The 20,882-nt window shown below is 42.0% G+C and overlaps 1 protein-coding gene across 2 annotated transcripts in view; it reads left to right on the top strand.

Moving 5' to 3' along the window:
• WDR41 (WD repeat domain 41) overlaps nucleotides 1–20,882 on the top strand; it is a 550,534-nt gene that overhangs the window by 488,388 nt on the left and 41,264 nt on the right. For both annotated transcript variants that reach the window (XM_085632270.1, XM_085632269.1), the window contains exon 11: nucleotides 4,920–5,008. In XM_085632270.1, the coding sequence (XP_085488396.1) occupies nucleotides 4,920–5,008 (89 nt within the window). The remainder of the gene's footprint in view (nucleotides 1–4,919; nucleotides 5,009–20,882) is intronic.

The raw sequence follows: 20,882 nt of genomic DNA on the forward strand, positions 1-20,882 counted from the left end.
ATGTATATGTATGTGTGTGTATATATATGTGTATATATATATATTCACTGAAAAAACCATAGGTTTCACACATGTTATAGTTAGCGGAAATTTTACTGATAAAAAACCAATGAAATTCCCCCGTTATAGTTAGTGCAGGCAACTATAACTCACACGACCGCAATCCTCTGCTGATGCTAATACTGTATTTAGACACTTATTTGCCCATGTCTTCTTCCATACATTTTTAGCTATACATATATTACAAATATTTTTTTTTCATAAAGACACATATGTCATCAGCAGAAGATTGCGGTCGCGTGAGTTATAGTTGCCTGCACTAACTATAACGGGGGAATTTCATTGATTTTTTTATCAGTAACATTTCCGCTAACTATAACATGTGTGAAACCTATGGTTTTTTCAGTGAATTTGCAAGGTTTTTTAAATGCTAATTCCTAACTATAACGTGTGTGAAACCTATGGTTTTTTCAGTGAATTTGTACGGTTTTTTAAATGCTAAGTTACTTTACGCCATTCGTGGCGTGCGCGCCCACTTAACGCAGTTCGTTCCGTGCGCGCACGGTGCGCTTCGCGCACAGTGCGCGCACAGTGAGCACGCGGTGCGCTTTGCGCACCGCGCGCCCACTTTACGCAGTTATTGCCGTGCACGCACGGTGGGCACGCGGTGCGCTACGCGCACCGCGTGCCCACGTTACGCTAGATGGGCCATGTACGCACGATGCGCTTCGCGCACCGTGCGCACATGGAGGACATATGATGCACTTCGTTTTGAAAGGTAATAATTTAATTTTTCGTATATGTTCTAAGCCATGCACAAATGGTGCCCTTCGGGCACCATTTGCGCACGGGGTGGAGAGAGTGTGGATAATTTTTTTTTTATTATTATTTTTTTAATATTTTAGTTTAACTTATCGTAACTAAGCCATGCGCAATTGGTGCCCTTCGGGCACCAATTGCACACGGGGTGGGGAGAGTGTGGATAATTTTTTATTTTTTTATAATTTTTTACCGTACGCGTACGGTAAGCGTAATCGGCGAAATTAGCGAAAAAATAAAAATTCAGTTTTTGGCCTTGGGGGATCTTTGGGGACTCCCTCAACATTGCTATGTGTGTGGGAGCTGTCTAAACAGCCCCTTTACATGTTTTTGTGCTTTATATTTTAAACATCACTCTCAGTGCGAGAGAGAAAATGGCGCCCGCCGCTTCCTGGTTTCGGCCGATTCGAATGTTTACTAAGATCTAAGAGCCAATCAGAATCGCGCTCGCGCACGCCACCGTACGCGTACGGTAAGCGTACCGTAAGCGCACCGTAAGCTGGCTCAGATATATATATTGATTTAAAGGCTATTTTCTCAGAATCTACTGAACAGATTTACACCAAACCTACAAAAGGCACTTCCTTGACCTGAGGACTACCTCTCTGACAAATTTCTAGTAATTCTGTTCAGCCGTTCGGGCTGTAGCCCTGTCTAAAGGTCCTATGGAAAAATGCATGGGAAAAACGTGTTTTGGGACCCCCCTTTTATCTCAGCCCCCGCTTGACGAATCCCCCCGAGACTTTCAGGGTAGGAGCGGAGCGTAGCGCCCCACCTATTTTGAAAAATTCGCGAGGATTCGTCGACCGGCGCCAAAGTTATTCAAAATAGAATGTTGCGGATTTCCTATGGAAACGTGGTCCTAACTATAACTACCTACTGGCGACCGCCAGTAGGTAATATATATATATATATCATATATATATATATATTTTTTTTTTCTCTACTGGCGGTCACCAGTAGATAGTTATAGTTAGGACCTATTTTCCATAGGAAATACGCAACATTCTATTGGGAATTTCTTTGGCGCTGATTGACGAATCTTCGCGAAATTCTCCAAACTTTTGGCAAGCTCCGCTCCTACCCTGAAAGTTTTGTGGTGATTCGTCAAGCGGGGGCCGAGAAAAAAGGGGGGTCCCAAAACGCGTTTTCCCCATGCAATTTCCCATAGGATCTGTTTATATATATATATAGATATATAGATATATATAGATATATTCTTGATGTGATGGCTCGAAGAATCAGCCTACACACTTGTCCTATCAGGCTGGGTCATCTAGCAGTGCTAGCATCGCTAGTAAATTTCCCAGGTTCATGAGTGAGGAACTGCTCCAGTCCAGTTGTTTTATTTTAATTCTGGGACTTGTAGTTATGTTTTATATTGGAATAATCAAGACTAGAAGTCTCTGAATTCGACGAAGAATCAAGCACTGAAGCAGCACATCACGCATGGACCTGGGAAACTTGACAGGGCTGTGACTGTGAGCCAGGCTACCCCCAAAAAGCAATCCGGCACTGATGTCAAGTCCCAGAATGCAAAGGAAAGTCCTGGGTTGGAAAAGCTACTCAAACACCGAATTATGAAAGTAGTTGTCTATCAAGTCACCACATAATGTGAAAGCTCTGCTAAGCATCCAAACTTCATGAGAGCCCAGGTTGCCCTATGGGGATAGTTCATTGGAGCCGGCCTTTCTCATTGTATTTTGGTACTTGTAGTCAGCTACATGGTGAAAAATAAAGAGGCTACTCTCCAGTATTTGGTGAAAGGATCTTGAAATTTCATTGAGGCTGGTACCCTCGTGTATAGACAGAGGTCATGGGCAGAGATGATGCATTGTGGGGGCCTACTCTATGCCGCTACTGGTATAATTGTGAATATAAAAACTACGAGTACCAGAATTCATATGAAAAACAGGAGTAGTTGAGCTACTCATGCCTATAGCACAACCCAGAATGTATCTGCCACTGAATATATGTATATCTTGATTAGTGGATCAACAGGCAAATGTCAGCTCACAGGCTCCCTGACTCACCTCACCTGCCTCCAACCCTTTGCGCACAGAGGAATGCTGCCAATTGTAAGACGGCTTCTTGCATAACAATGGTACAGTGAGGGCCAGTCGCTGTGTCTCCACCCCAAAAACACTGGGATAGCAGTCCAGCCAGGTGCAGGGTCATGTGACACCCTCCCACCAATCTCAGCACGCCATCTGCAGTGGCCGGGGGAGCTTTAAAGAGTTTCCAAAGGGCCTGTTGAGCAGGTGTATCTCAACCCACTGTGAGCTCCTGGCAGACGAGAGAGTTGTTGGGAGAGGAGCTTAGGTGAGTGGGTACTGCTAACTGGCGGTTTGGGGTCCGTAGTCTAGCTGTGATAGTACAGTTATTTACTTGTGACTAGCTGCGAGGCAGCTTACAGGTTTTGGTGTAGGCCATTACTTAATTGTCTAATCTATGTTTCTTTTTATTTTGGTCCTTAAAACAGTCCTCGTTGATGGTTATCAAGCTTTCTAGTATTTTGTGAGGGGCATCACTTGTGGCCTGTGCTATGCCCCCAATGTCCAGGATTTTGGGCCCCAATCATAACTCCAGCTGTTGCAAACACACGCAATGCACCACTTGCCTGAAGTTTAAATTGTCTTCCCCCTTTGGGAACAAGGCCTGGCTAAAGGCTCCCTGAGTCCACCCTCTGGTTCCCCCAAACAACTTGGTGACTTTTAATGACTGGGCGTGGTACATATAGATCTGTTTAGAGCAACCAAATAGAGTTTGATAAAAACCCTGGACTTAGCGCACAGAATGTTAACATTGTCCAAAAGAGCTAGAGGCCATTTTCTAAGTTAAAGACTGACTGGGGCCCTTCCGGGTATTGGTCCTTTGGAAGCCATTACCTGACGTCTCGCATTGGAATTTACTGCTTACATTTTGCGGCTGCTCTGCGTGTTATCAGATATCCCCATTGAAATGTGACATATAGTTTCCAGTAGTTGGCTTTTATGTTGCAAAGTGTGCCTTTTTAGAGCTGTGTTCTTGAGTAAACTAATTAGAGTGGGACATTTGCAAGCATTTCTTTCTCTGGTAGCACCAAAGTTTAACCTTTATTTGCGCCGCATGATTTACATGCTTTTGTGTCCTTAGCTATGGGTGATAGCGCCTGATAAGTAATTCAGTGTGCTCGAAACAAGAGAACTAGCTGGACTGTTTCATTTTTACTTTTGCTAATTACACATCTCAGGCTGGCTATGGCCAGGAGTTCCCTTTTGCCCTTGCCCATAGAAACGGAGGAAAAGTAATTGGCAAGCATATGAACCAAAGAAAAGCAAGGGCGAGATGTAAGCCCCTTTTAATTTAAATACCTAGAAGGGACGAAAGTATGGAACATTTTCTGAAGTGAAAAAACTTTTGACTGATGCAAAAGCACCTAACACATAAACACAGATAATCAAAAACAAAATAGTCAAAATAAAATATTATGACAGATATACTGTAGTTATAACAAATTTATGTGCATGTTTGCTACCAGCTTTATTCCAGAATAGTGTTAAGAAAATAGAATAAACAGGCACTCTGACCGCCTCCTATTAACTGCTAACCCTGCAATTCCTGTGCATTAGGTATTAATTTTAACAGTGGTGCAGACTATCCTTTAGACAGATTACAACAGCAACAAAGATATGTTGCCCTACAGCAAGTGCCTGAATGGGCTAAGTGTACCATTATTCTACAGAGTATGCATTTCCCACCTCCTGCCTCCGGGGTGTAGATTACAGCCCAACTCCTACCTCTGGGGTGCAGAATACAGCATTTTACACACTACAGAAATGTTACCCTTTGTTGCTGCAGTTCCACCTTTGCACACCAGAGAGCATACCATTTCACCTGCCCCTAACAGGAGGATCAAGAGGTAGAATTTGATGAAATACAGTTTCTTTAACAACCTTTTTCACTCTTCTGGCAGAGCAGTTGCTACAACAAGCAGATGCTTTATAAACTCTTAAGATGTGCCAGGCTTATTATGCACTTTTTTTTCTCAGTCATGTTTGTGATTTCTTCAAACGTGTTGCTGTTTAGCTCTAGGATAATACTTTTTTCTGTTTTCACAGCCAGTTGATTTCATGTTCAGAAGATGGCAGTGTCCGCATTTGGGAATTTCAAGAAAAGCCACAGCTAACAGCGGACTCTGTTCCAGCAGGTTTGTTTGGTTTTAAATAAATAAATGTGTTTTGAGGCCTTGTTAAGAGGTATGAAATATAAGCCATTATACACATGCAACCACAATGCAGTGCGTGCTTTTTAGAAGTAGAACAAATGAATCTGTCATGGTTTAGTGAGGTATACTAAAGGTGGAATCGCACGCTTCTCAAACATTAACCAAGCTACTATGCCTGACATATAACTAAAAATCTCTTCATTCACTGGTGAGTTTAGGCACTCTTCATACATGCACTTTGTCATTCATTCGTATCTTCATACATTATTCACCCACCCAAAGGCTCATATTTTCATTCATCGGAATTAGAATAGATGTAAACCTATTGTGTTAGATCGGAAGCTTTGTGAAGTGAGTACTATGGTGTTAATACGATAAAACATTTTAATACATAAATAAATTGTACATGACAAATAGAGTAATATAATTAAGTAATGAAACGAATAGTAAACGTGAAACTTCATATGAAATTAGTCCTTTTGATAGTTATTTTATGTGAGAAGTGAGTGATGAGGTTGGGCATTTTGAGAGTGATCATAGATGAATCATCATTCCCATGGTTGTCTTATTTTTTTAAAATAATTTTCTAGGTATGGTTATACAAAATGAGTGTAGTGTATATGACGACTGTAGCTCCCTGCTGCCAGCAGTACTGGTCTCTACTGAGACTGAGGACATTATCCTTGCTAGATTAGGTGAAAGATTTCTATTAGTTTTCAAAAGGGTGACTGTTTCATTGCACTCAAGAGCACATCTTCATGGAACAGGAGAGCAAAGTACACCACCTTGTTAGCAAAGCATTCATTTTTTCCCTATCTTATTATTTATAACCTGTGCTTATACACAATCACAACCCCTGCATTCCAGTCAGAATTGAGCATTCCAGATATATGATTGATTCCTTACAGGAAAATACAGTTAAAACTATATTCCTGCTATTTTCGAAGGTTAAACCTTTAAGTACTGATAGGACACCAAATGTAGTATTATGCGAAGACGTACAAAATTAAACCGTGAAGTTCAACTAATGTAACATGGTAAATCTGTGCACCGAACTAACATCTGTGACAAAATAATACAATAAGACCATCCTTGATGTAGGAGTGTATGAACGTTTTATAAAAGTACTAGAATATGCACTGCAATCGCTTTTTCCAGTTTGTTTGTCTCTACTGAACAGAAAGAGGCTTACAAGATGTTTCTGACCTACTTTAACCCCTTGTGTGCCACGCCCTTTCCCCGCCCTGTGCCGGGCTTTCTATTAGCGGGCGGAGTACATGACGAGATGGTCTCGTCATGGGCACAGCGCAACCGCGGCCCATGACGAGACCATCTCGTCATGGGCACTGAAGGGGTTAATATAGTGGAGAGAACTGTGCTTCCATTGTATGTAGTATTTTCAACCTCTCCACACCAAATTGGGACTAACCAATTGCAAATGGAGGAGAAGCCGATACTATATACATCAAAGAATAGTGCCTTAAAGAGTCCTGTGGTAAGAATGCACGCTATGCGTGATGTAACCAGCCCCTCAAGCATAGTTTTTGCTATGTAAATTCACTGATTCAAATTTTCATTTTGTAAAATAGAAATAAGTGCATGTTTCTGTCTGTTTTTTATGTGTTTGTTGGTTCTGCATCAATCATTTGAAATGCACTGGGGGACCCAGGATTTGCAAACTTCAGAGGTTGCTTTGTGGGATTTTCTCTTTTTTGTATTATATCCAGATCAAACGCAAATATTTATCCAAGAAGTAGACCTAGTGAGTGAAACAGATGTAGCCTGTAACCTTTTCTTTAAACCGTGGCAAAAACAAGCATTGATCTGGGATTTTTTCTGACTCCAACAGTTTCCTGTTTTAAGGATGAAGGTTACAATAAGAAATTGACAAAAACTCTGCCAAAATCTAACTCTGTTAGAACAAGAACGCTGATGAATTTTTATTTACTGTTGAAGTGTAAAGATCATATGGGGCCAGATGTGTATTGACCTATTTCGCAAAATTGGAGAGTTTACAACTACTGGATAGGCTTTTCTTATGTTTAAATCCCATTTTGGGGGTTGGTAAACTTTTACCAACTCTTAAAATGGGATTCTGAATAGTTACTAAATCTCAGTTTGGGGTATGTTGTGGGTGTCCTTTCAGATTATGGATGGTAACCTTTCTACAGTTTGTGACTGTAATTCCAGTTGCAAACCATTGAAAAGCTACAGACTCCCAAGTTGGAGTGGCAACCTCTTTGCAAAAGGGAAGGATTCCCCTTTAGATCACTGCCAGCTCTCAGAGAAACTTTACAAAAAGAAACTTTATTATAATTTATTTTTGAAGCAGCCCTGTTTCATTTAAGGAAATCGGGCTGATAAAAAAGGGGTTTCTGTATTTAAAAACCAGTCTCAGACGAGATGGCCTGCTTGCTCCTGCAGAACACGATCCTTTTGATTGTATACTACCAGAGTGAGTCACAATTTGCAGCCTACCTAATGAATATTAATTGGGTATGTCAGATTGCGACCCACACAGATTCAGAATTTTATAAAGCAATCTATTAGTGCTTCGGTCACAAAAGTTCTGGTCACCAGTTTTTGTGATCAGTATCAGTGGCTGCAAAATTATTGAAGTACCTTGAGAGGAAAACAGCATATCAGAACATCCTCGTCACCATTATACTCTTTAATTGTGCCTGCCTTCCTACTGGAAATAGAAATAGGGTGAACAGCTCCATTCAACTCATTAGAGACACTGTTCTACATTGTAGGATCCTCACTGCCATAAATGTAAAACAAATTCCCACTAGCGTGACCTTAACAATTCTCCTATATCACTTGTAGATATAGATCAATGGAGGTTACATTTCCCAAAACGTCCTAAGTACAAGTCACTTCCATATAATAAAGCAGCTAGCATGTACTAAATTTTCCTCTCTCTAAGATAACATTTTCCCAGAAAGATCCAGAGAGAAAATGCAACACAAACCTCACCTGTACTCCAGACACTCCTGATGGTTAGATGAGAAGCAGTCGATATCAAGACATGCCTCGACACCAACATGTTTGCCATAGAGGGATGGATCTTAGATGTGAGGGAAGAGACACTTGCAGATTTCAGAGAAATCAAGACCATCGAGACTTTGCTGCTAACATCAACAACTTTAAGAATGCCACTGTTGAGGCGATCTACGTCGAGAAGTACCTGGTTGACATTGAGATATACACCATCAGCAAAATCGACGCCAAGGCATGTCTCTGTCACTCCTCTATCGGGATCTCCCTATGGAAAATTATTTTTCTCCTCTAGCCTGCTAAGATTCCCAGGATGACTGTTCCAGCCTCTGATCCTCTCCAAGAACGATTACCATCTCTTGTCATTCTACCACAGTCTGTAATGGTACAGAGGGGTACATCTATGTCACCACCTTAATACCTGTCAATCCAGCTGTGCCAGCTTGCTAGCTTTTTCATAATTCACCAGAAAAACTATTGCAGAAGACCACAAACCTAGTCTGCACCACCACCAAATTCTCCCACATCTCATACCTCTTCTGGGTCTTCTAAATCATAAGAGGGTGACAGGGGCCCTACTAAAGGAACAGCGTCTCTGCACAATAAGACCGATAGCCCCGGTCGTAGACATTTATAAAGCAAGAGGAGTTAGTTCTGCTCTTTATGGAGCAGAACTATGGGGTACCCAAAATATAGATGAACTTTCCAAGTCGGAATACAAATTTTGTAGATCATTGATGTTGCTCCCTCAGGGCACGCCAACTTTACCGTTGATGTTTGATTTAGGCTGTCGTTCTATAGCTGATCTTGCAAAACTCCGGCCATTGTTTTTATGGGCCCGGTTGTGGCGAGTCCCAGAACTCGCCAAATACGCTAAAGGGTTGTCCGAAATAACGGCATCACCGGGATGGCACAAAATAAAGTGGTTGAGAGATGTAAAAGCTTTACTTATCGCTCTTGGACTAAGTGAAGCATGGGATAATAGATCATCTCCACCAAAGGCAACTCTAAAGACTTTATACTGGAATTGGGTTATGTCCCGAACATATGTTGATCAGTCTTTGGGAAAACTAACGGAGGACTTCTTGAAGTTCAAGGACTTACCCATTCGGGAACTGTATCTGGACATTATTGAAAAACCGTTCGATAGAGCTCTCTATTTCAAGTTTAGAGTTGGGACTCTCCCACTAAGAGCGTTTACAGCACGGTGGAAAATTCCGGCACAGACAACTGCCTTTTGCCCTTTTTGTACAACTTGCACCGAGACCCTAGCGCATTTTTTGTTCCAATGCCCGGAATATGTAAAACCCAGGAAAAAGTGGCTCAAAGCACTGTGTCGGCCTTTAGGCACTAGGTCACACATTGAGGCCTTGCGTATCTTAACGTCAGATTCACGCCCACTTTATGTCTGTGGTTTATCTAAATTTTTATCATGGGCCTGGTATTTACGTAACAAAAGGCTTAAAATTAATGTTTAATTCCTTTTTATTGTTAAATTGCTAATTGCTTTTAACTTGTGTAGAATGTATTTATTTTTTCGTTGAAAATTTATGGAATCTAGTGGTTCTTGTAAATGTCTTTTAAAATGGAAAAATGTATTTATATTCAGCTTTTATGATATGTTTTTATCGAAATAAAGCCTTTTTGACTTTGACTTTGATAAATGTAAAACAAATTCCCACTAGCGTGACCTTAACAATTCTCCTATATCACTTGTAGATATAGATCAATGGAGGTTACATTTCCCAAAACGTCCTAAGTACAAGTCACTTCCATATAATAAAGCAGCTAGCATGTACTAAATTTTCCTCTCTCTAAGATAACATTTTCCCAGAAAGATCCAGAGAGAAAATGCAACACAAACCTCACCTGTACTCCAGACACTCCTGATGGTTAGATGAGAAGCAGTCGATATCAAGACATGCCTCGACACCAACATGTTTGCCATAGAGGGATGGATCTTAGATGTGAGGGAAGAGACACTTGCAGATTTCAGAGAAATCAAGACCATCGAGACTTTGCTGCTAACATCAACAACTTTAAGAATGCCACTGTTGAGGCGATCTACGTCGAGAAGTACCTGGTTGACATTGAGATATACACCATCAGCAAAATCGACGCCAAGGCATGTCTCTGTCACTCCTCTATCGTGATCTCCCTATGGAAAATTATTTTTCTCCTCTAGCCTGCTAAGATTCCCAGGATGACTGTTCCAGCCTCTGATCCTCTCCAAGAACGATTACCATCTCTTGTCATTCTACCACAGTCTGTAATGGTACAGAGGGGTACATCTATGTCACCACCTTAATACCTGTCAATCCAGCTGTGCCAGCTTGCTAGCTTTTTCATAATTCACCAGAAAAACTATTGCAGAAGACCACAAACCTAGTCTGCACCACCACCAAATTCTCCCACATCTCATACCTCTTCTGGGTCTTATTCCACCCACACTCCAGCTCCTCCACCAATTTCACCACTGCACACCTCACCCGTGGATGCTATTACCACATTCCATGATGTGCTTATTAGAGGTGCCAATAAGCTCAGTATCCAAATAGAAGCCCCTTATACTTCTTTTTCTGTTATTATAAAAGCTTTATAGCACAGATCCACTCCGGGACTGATTACCTTCTGTACCAGGTGATGCTGCCTCTAGATTTTTCTAGAAACACAGAGGTCGGTTTTCTTGCCCCCTGGCACCAAGGACTTAGACAGTGTACCAACTTGAATCAGAAAAACTGTTTTACTGCAACCATTCTACAACCTAATGAGCTATATTGGTAAGATGTTTTTCACGAAACTATCAATCCCATGACACATTACAAGGATCGTTTGATGAAAGAGTGTTTAGGATTCCTCTTACAATGACACACTCAAGAACATTAGAAGACAGGGGATGCATTTTAAATATGTATTTAAAATCTGAATCCTAGTCTAGTGCACACAACATGAACTGTAACTATAATGAAAACAAATAAAATAGTGGCAGCAACTTTCATTAGAAGGATAAATAAGAAGATCCACTCTAACATGGTTGTAGTGCAAACTCTATAGCTATCATATCCTGATTCTGCTACTTCTAAGCACTAATCTAATTCTAGTACAGCAGAAAATGAAACCTGTTTTAATGTTTCAGTGATGGTACACGCCTACATACCTGTTTGAACAATAGCACTTATGTCCAATGCAGTCGCAAGATCTGCTATTCTCATCTCATGAGGCCAACTGCACTGATAAGTCAGTGAGCATGTACATGGGACCTCTTCAACAGAACAACAAAGTTCAGTGATATCAACCAAAGGGTAGTTGGAAAGACAAGTTGACACTGACCGTTCAAGACAGAATATCACACAAATAGTGGTGTCAAACAAGGAATCCCCTAAAAGGGGCTCCTTTCCACCAGAACCTACCTTCTCAGACCAGGGTGATGGATGTTTGTCTGACAGGTCTGGGAGCCCATCTACAAAATATATCCATACAGAGATTGTGGTCAGAGAGGCAAAAGCTCTCATATAAATTACCTACAACTCAAAGCTGTTCATCTAGCTTTAAAAGCTTTCCTTCTGTCAGTCAATCAATCAATCAATCAAGCTTTATTCGATAGTTTAAGTCATAAAAGCACATTACATTCATAACATAAAACAGGTGTTAAATTATCTAAAAAGTTAAAATTGCAATTAAATTTCTCAATAACCGTCGAATACAATATTTTATAAATGTCAGTCACTTCGGACAGATAGCTGATTCAAACAGACAATGTGACCAGAAAGTATTAGTTAAACAAGCAAAATTGAACCAGGCACAGGATGTTATCCCTGGAGGCACAAGCTGTATGGCATTGGCTTATTACATCAAAAATCATGAGTGCGAGCTCAATGAGGATGTCTTGATATAGAGATATATATATATATATATATATATATATATATATATATATATATATATATATATATATATATATATATATTTTCTAAGACCGAGTTTTTCCTTAAATAGATCTTTTTTTACTGCCAAACTAGATGCATCAAGAGTATAGGAATCAGAGTCATTTTTCGATCCCCTTTTAATTAATTAGTTCAGCGAAATTCTGTACAGTTTCACACCATTACCAGTACTCGTGCAGTCTAAGCACTCCAATGTCAAAATTATTCTCATTGGACAGAATGGCTAGACAGTGGGGGTTTCTGGAAATCCTTCATTCCCAATTAAAACCACACAAGAAACTGTCCTACAGAATGAATCTTCTATTGAAGATACAGGGGAAGATACATCATCCTAACATACACTCTTTGAATTGGGATAATTGCTCCGGAGGTTGTACAATATAGTGACCTACATTTAAACCAGAGGACTTCTGGGCCCCAATCACGTTCTACCTATTTTTCACACATGAAACGAATTTGCCTGCTCCAGACATTATTGATTGTAACCTGGACATTCCTGAGTAGATATATGTATGTATATAACCACGCACATTGAGGAAGAACACTGGTGTGTAATGTAACTATTGTGTTGTTTGGATATGGGATGTACATGCCTGTTTCTACGTAAACACTATGTTTTCTTTGTATAAGATCAACAACAACAAAAATGTATTTGAATGCACAGCGAATCCCTTCTGCGCCTCTAGTACGGTAGAGGAAAACTATACCACTTATCAGGAATTTATTACGGATGCTCTGGACCAACTAATCCCACTGAGAAAAATAAGAACTAGAAACAAAATCTCAGCACCATGGTACAATGATGAACTGAAACAGTCACGTCCACTGTGTAAAAAGGCTGAAAGGAAATGGAGGAAGAGGTACTTGGAGGGGGATAAGTCGGAGTTAAGGACGGCACAGACCAAGTATAAGACGCTTATTCTAGAAAGTAAAGCAAACTTCTATGCCAATGCCATCCTACAAGCGTCTAATGGGACCAAAGAACTTTTTAAGATTGTTAGGGATATCTCCGCTCCAACTTGCTTAGAAAACAAAGTGGAGGCCTCAAAGCAGTTATGTGACGAGATCGCTTCTCATTTCATGGAAAAAGTGGCAAAGATTGTTGGTTCCTTTAAGGACAACGAAACTGCCGCCCAGATCCATGCTATACAGGCAACCGAAGGGGATCTGGGTCAGCTATGCTTCTTGGATAGCTTTCCAACCCTCACAGATCTCACTTTTAACACAGTGGTGCAAAGTATATACTCAGGTTCCCCGCTTGACCCCCTACCTCAGAAAGTGTGGAAGACCTATGGCCACTCGACTCTTCCCTGGCTACGACAGATATGTAACCAGTCTCTGGAAGAAGGCATCGTCCTGGAGGGATGGAAGCAGGCGGTGGTGTCACCACTAATTAAGAAGCCCTACTTGGACCCGACAAACCCGGCCAACTTTCGGCCAATCTCCCTCCTCCCCTTTCCAATTAAAATTCTGGAAAAGACTGTAAGTAGATCCTTACCAGATTATTTGGAGGAACATCATTTGCTGGATAAGGATCAGTTTGGCTTCCGACCCGGACATGGGACAGAGTCAGCTCTGTCCACTATGATAGACAACTTACGGATGCGGGCCGACAACGGGAATGCCACGGTTCTGGTGCTCCTCGATATGTCGGCCGCATTCGACACAGTGAGTCACTCAATCCTGCTGGAGAGACTGGAGAGAATAGGGATGAAGGGACGGGCACTGCAGTGGCTGCGGTCTTACTTGACAGGGAGACAACAGATGGTAACTTTAGAACCATTTACATCTGGTAAATCACCCATAGTCTATGGAGTACCGCAGGGCTCCAGTATCAGCCCTATCCTCTTTAACATCTATCTACAGCCACTCTTCTCTATCATTAAAGCGTTCGGGGTTGACTTGGTCAATTACGCGGATGATACGCAATTGGCATTCTCCATGGAGGGAAAACAGGCAGTCTCTATGGAACTATTCCAAGAGTGCATGCGTCAGACCATAGATTGGCTGCGGAGAAACTCCTTGCAGTTCAACGGAGGGAAGACCGAGGTATTGTATTGCTCACTGGCAAGGCTGCCTCTGCATACACCGGTGGAGTTTAGGCTCACCCCTGAGGAGGACCTGTTGGCCCCGGCCAATACAATACGCAATCTGGGGGTTCTAATAGATAAGAACCTCCAAATGGAGTCGCAGGCAAACAAGACAGCCAGTGTGTGCTTTGGTCTACTGGGCATGCTGCGCCGGATTCTTCCGATCCTACCGAAGGATTTGCGCCCCCTGATAGTAAGTAGCACAGTGTTGAGCAGAATGGACTACTGCAATTCCTTGTATTTAGGGGCCCCTCAATACATCTTCCAGGGGCTGCACAGAGTCCAGTCGGCCGCGGCTAAACTGGTGTTAAACCGGCGCGTGACTCATCCTCTACTCAGGCCCTGAGAGAGCTTCACTGGCTACCAATCAGGGAAAGGGTCCTTTTTAAATCTCTCTGTCTGGTGTACAGAGCAATACACGGGACGGGCCCGATCCCTCTTTAGGTTCACTTGGTATCTCCCTCGGAGACAGCTCCGATCTTCCAGCGCCAGTCTGCTGGTAATTCCCAGATTTAAACGATCTAGGCTGGGAGGGAGGGCCTTTAGCGTGGTGGGTGCTCGGATGTGGAATGAGCTACCACAGAGGATCAGACAGATCGATTCTCTAACTGATTTTAGAAAGAGCCTTAAAACATGGCTCTTCCCGAAAGCCTGATCCTCTTCGCCCTGCCCTAATCCCTCAGCACAGGTTATATATGTCTATATCAGAGCGCCAGGATACCCGTGGGGTGACAGCAGCGCTATATAAGAATCAGTACAATACAATACAATGTATGTTCATACTTACTGAAGCCAAGCGTCCTTCCACAAAAGCATCATATAATTTTACAAAGAGAAGATTTATAATATGATGTTTAAAAAATAAACACCATCCAATTTGATATCAAGAAGATTTAATTATACCCTATTTGCTACATTTGGCAAACTCAAAGCTGCAGTAATCTTCAATTAAAGTTGACCTGCCATTGCAACCCACAGATAAGGCTCAATTTAAAAGTCCTTTACAATTCCGGTGATTAAAGACTTTGTTAAAGGCTTGAAGAAAATGTTTTCTCCAAAACAGCAGCCCCCCCCATGGGAGCTGAACCTGGTTCTTACTATATTAATGGTTGGCCTTTTAAGCATATCCATAAGGCTTTCTTACTGCATCTAACTTGGAAAGTGGCTTTTATGATAGCAATTGCATCTGTTTGAAGGGTCAGTACTCACCAAGCCCCATCTGCTTTTGACCCTTATACAGTTTCACATCATAACAGTCTCCGAGCACTCAGAATTTGTCTGGTTAGTAGGAAAGTCTGAAACTACATTCCATAAAAATGTGGACTTGTTCTTTATTTAACTCTTATTGTTGAAGTTTTTGTACATTATTATTCGGTACATTCTTAATAATGCACCATTTTTAATAATGCACAAAAACTTCCAAAACTTAGTTGTATACAGAAGAAGTCCACATTTTACCCAATGTAGGTTCTGCCTTTCATATTCACCAGACGGATTCTCAACTGTTTGTCTTTCCACTCCTGCAAAGAGGCCAGTTCACTCTTTGGAATTTAGAAGAGTCTTACATTTCTATTTAGATAGGACAAAGCATGTGAGGAATGCTAATCGCTTTTTGTCAATTATAAGCCAATCCGTACTGGGATGGATTCTACAAAATAAACCATTGCCTGAAAGATAGTTCCCTGTATTGAATGTTGTTATCAGCAACCCAATAAACCATTACCTGGTAAACCAAGAGCTCATTCCACAAGGGGGAAGACAGCTACTACTGCTTAGTTGAGAAACGTTCCTCTCGTGGAGTTTTGTAAAGCAACCGTTTGGAAACCAGTCCATAAATACATACATATATTGTTTGGAAGAAGGCATCAGAGATGACCGTACCATAGGTCAAACAGTTTTTAAAAAACAAGCATTGGCAAAGCCAACAGGCCATGCTTTTTAGGTCTCACGACCTGCGTTTCACTGCGCAGCAGTGCTCGCGCAGGCGAGAGTCCTTTTGTCCAGGGTTCAGAAATGGACCCTGGAATCCCTCACGCTCGTGCGTGTTCTTTTTTTCTGCTTTTCTGTGATTGGGCTTTGAGTGCGTGTATTTTGTTAACAGAGCACGCAATAGGCCAAAGGCGGGCGCATTGCTCCGCCCATGGCCTATTGGTGTCTATTACGCCCATATGTTTTCAATTATCGTGCCCAGACACGGGCACGATAATTGAAAACATATGTCTCGCAGTGGCGCACGCGCACCACTCGCAGGTGTTTTTTTAAATGCATTCGGCCGCTGCTTTTACTGATTAAAATATACAGCGCATAGTGTTTTTTGTCATTTAACAACACGACTAAACAAACCAGAGATCAAAAACATAAAAAGCACAAGGACTGGGCGAGCTGCTCAAATTCATCATGGGTGAACTCGAGAGCTTTGGAGACGCTGTGAATATCTTTGTGTGCCTGGACATTTCACACGAGGGGCCGAAGGAAGCAACGTAGTAGAAGTGGGAAGCGCATGGACTTGGAGCGAGTACCTTGGCTTGGAGCGCGCGATGCGACCAGAGCACGCCACTGGCTGTGTGTCGGCTCGGCATACAGACAGCCCCGGTAATCCTTAAGGCTAATGAGGCCCTTGGCAAGTGCTTTAACGGAAGTCTAGAAACGTGGTTATAACCAGTACCTTTCTCTGCTGAGCTCCGGAAGGCTTGCGATATCGCGGAGATGGAGGCAGGAACTGCCGAGTTGAGCAAACCCGGCGTTTTATATCACAACGTCCGTTGCGGCCCCAGCCCCCACAGCACTTATGGCTTCCAATTCCCTACACCTGAACCAAACCGCTCTCACACGCACAGTCTAAATTTTATGCACCATCGGACCCTGCTCAGCTCAAATACTGCATTATGGCGCCTCTTCTAACTTTGAGGTTGTAGTAGATGTATTTGTTTGTAAGGCCGGCTCTAAAGCTGTGCGGCCAGTGTAGCCGCACCTGGTTTTGTATTTGCCAATGTCTGGGGGGTTTTCTGGTGCATAGGACTGATTCATGCCGCACAAAGAGCCACCCTCGGTTGTGAAATTTGTCAATACTCAAATGCTGAAAAATGGCGCCCTTCCACTGTCCATTAGCACTAAATGTGTCTGCGCCCTCTTTATTGTGCGAGGAAATGTCACGCCATAATAAAGCAGCAACCTCCCGGTCCAGGGCAGCGCTATATATCCCTTCTCCGGAAAGCCGACTCGGAGGGAGAGAAATAGGGGTCCAGTCTGAGGTGACAGGCAAACTGCACAAAGTAACAGGTCGAGGTCAAGTCAGTTTATTTGTTGAGATGAACAGCGGAGAGAAAGCAAAAAAAACTCATGCTCTTGCCATACTAGGGTCTGGGATAAAACTGCTGACTGTACTAAGTGTTTATTCCAGCTGACAGACCCTTTTTAGTGTTCATTACGTGATTTCACAGTTTTAAGAGGCACAGGTCTTGTTCTTTTAAATATAGCTGTAGCTCTTTCTTCAGCATGACATATACACTTGCACACATGGATATGTTGAAAGCATGTATCCATTTTAGACTTCCAGTAAGAGACGTTAACTATTTACCCCCCACCAGTGCCTAATTTGAGCCGGTGTTTTACGGTACTGAGCACAACAATTGTTTAACTTGTTTTGTGGTATTTGACGTTAATATTTGTTAAAAATGTTGTTTAACTGAGACCCAAGTTAGTATATTTAATGGTATGTACGAGCATTATATCCATTTAGTGCACACAGTTCAAGCCATCTGTGGCTGCATTTTACAGCTTCTTAAAATGTATCAGTTCATGCATAGTGTGTCCTATTATTTAGTCAAAAAATGTGGAATTGCCACACATGGGGCACTGGTGTGGCAGTTCAGATGGGCTGTTCCTTTGGAAGCAGGATCAAGACTGCTTCGCTTCTGGCTGATCTCTGCCTAGAGTAAATACGAGTTTCTTCAGAAAAATATTTAACTAAGAGCGTCACAGATACGTTCTTGAAAAAGATGGTGTAGTAATCTTTTCCATCTAAACACGTCGACGCTTCACGACACAATCGAAACAAGCATTTGCAATGCAATAGGTCTCGCATTTACGTGAGTTTGAGCTACTGACGTAAATGACAATGCCTTTTATTTTTGTTTCCATTTTTAAAATATAAATAAAAGGCATTGTTATTTGCAATGCCAATAGCTTAAACTCGCGTAAATGCGAGACCTATTGTATTGCAAATGCTTGTTATAACAGCTTTTGGCTTTGTCAGTATGTTTTATCCATGCTGTATAGCAGCACTATGGCAGAGTCATAGCACTTTATTTTGTTTACTTTCAGCCATCCTACATAGCAACCGCCTTGCAATACAACATGTCTAAAATACATTGACAAAGCCAATAGCTCTCACATCGGTGAGACCTATTGGCTTTGAGAATGATTTTTTTTGCTGAATGATGCTCCCCTTCTAGAATTAAAAATAAAGACGGGACAATTGTGACTGGTTTGACTTCAGAATTAGCGGTCTGTCATTCAAGCAAAAAGGAAAGGTGAGTAGAATTATCTGCACACATTATAATATGCAAAATGAATGCTACTTGCCACAATCTGAACAAGTCTAGATGTGTGCTGAAACCAAATCCAAAAATCTCCTTCTGTTTAACAGAAGTTGCTCTGCCATGTAAAAATAATATTAATAGTATCCTCCCAAATGCATGTATCAGTTTGGTATCATTCAAACTATGAATACTTTCTCTCTTGTATGTCCTCTTTTTCCCAATGGGCTGCAAAAGAATACAGCTAACATTTCATGGGATAGATTGCTAGAAACAACAGTTAAAGGGCGGTAACAGATTATGAAATACAATTTTTAAGTATGGAGATTATGAACAGCACTCTACCGCAGGCACATGAATCTACTTGGTTATCATAGCAGCATGTATAGAGTTCTGAATTATGAAAGGCAGTTGTGTTGATATAATACATTTTATTAGTGTTACTGATTGTGGAAGCAGCGGGATAGGGACTGACATTTCTTAAAGGCGCATGATGTTGCTCTTCAAGGAAGGCAAAGCAGCAGAGGAAGTGATCAATGACAGGAAGGAGCTGGTATATGGAGAATAGCGGGGCATTTTGAAAAGTGTTCAGCTTAGAGGGCTCACCTGTTGTCTGTCGTAGGGCACAATATCTAACTTGTTGAGTGATGTAAAGTGTACGTCTAGGGCAGACAGCGTTATGCAAAACCAGCAGTAGCAGCTAACTGTGGGATAATGCTTCTCTTTTCTTTCTTGCACGCATAAAACGCAACACACTGCCAAGGTGCAAACATTAAGGTGATTTAGAAGTGAACAGATTAGAAGAAAATTGGAAAGTCTCTCTGTGCAAGTTGCAAATGTTAAGGTGATTTAAAAGTGAACAGATTCCTCTCTAGATACAACAGGGCACAATGGGATGAGATGCAAATTTTACCCAAGCATCTCCCTGACCGATACAAACAAAAAAGGGGGAACTGGTTGTGGGAGGGAGGATAATATCTAATGCCACCATTCAATCTGCCTTAGATGCATCCGACACAAGAGGAAGGGATGTTAACACGAACACCATTATCAGGTGCCACGCACGACTTGGAATTTCTGACTTCAAGCCTGAAGTACAACAACATACAATAAATTTGCCAATTGATGGGGAACATCTCTTTACAGCATAGGTAGATGAAATGCTAGACAAAACCAAAAAATGCCCTGATACTGCAAAAGCTATGGGTGTGCTACAGACATACCAACACAGGAGTTCCTTTCAGAGAGGCCAGAATTAAGGGGCATCCAAAACAGACACCTCCACAGACACTACTCAAAAACTGCGCAGCTCCTATCAGTTTCCGTACACCTGAGGGGCATACTATAGGTCACAATACTAAGGCATAATGGTCGGGGTCGTGGATCCACTTCCAAAGGGCCACCTCCACCAAACAGTGACTGTCTCGGCCTCACCCTCCACACTTAGCACCAGTAGGGGGACAGCTACAGGACTACCATGTGGTAATGTTCCAAGAAGTAATACCATTGCTACAGCAAAGACTCTTCATGGCAGCCATAGATCTCAAGGGCACCTATTTCTACATTCCAATACATCCAACCCATCAACACTATTTCCATTTTCAAGTCAGTGGCAATTGGAGTAACAGCTATGTCAAGAGTTTTCACAAAATGTCTCACATTTGTAGCAGCTCATCTCAGAAGGGGGGGCACACACGTGTTCACATATCTAGATGATTGGCTGATCAAGAGTGCAAGCAAACAGCAATATCTGCAGGACACTCAAAAGGTAATCAACCTTTTACATAAGTTGGGCTTCAAGCTCAATACAACAAAATCTCATCTTCTCCGTATACAAGTCCACCCGGCCCTAGAGGCAACCCTGGACTCTATTGCGGCCAAGTAAATCCCAGCCCTGCAAAGGATCAAAAGTTCCAATTCGTTTTGCCTCTTTTTCAGCCACATCGTCAAGTAACAATGAAAATAGTGACTAGCCTTTTAGGGATGATGGCTTCATACATTTCCATAGTCCCACACGCATGTCTACAGATGCGCCCCTTCAGAGATAGCTCAATCACAATGGTCTCAAGCGGAGGGCCATCTACGAGATCTACTGTTGGTAGGGACAGCGACCCATTGCTCCCTCCAGTGGTGGAACAGCAACAGTTTGTTACAGGGTCGGCCCTTCAAAGCCCCAGTCACTCAGGCGACCATTACAACAGATGCATCCCTACATGGTTGGGGGGGCACATATGCAAGATCTCACAGTGCATGGCCAATGGTCTCCAAATCAGAAATGCTTATT

The sequence above is a fragment of the Triturus cristatus genome, chromosome 2_1 (assembly GCF_964204655.1).
Source record: "Triturus cristatus chromosome 2_1, aTriCri1.1, whole genome shotgun sequence".
NCBI lineage: Eukaryota > Metazoa > Chordata > Amphibia > Caudata > Salamandridae > Triturus > Triturus cristatus.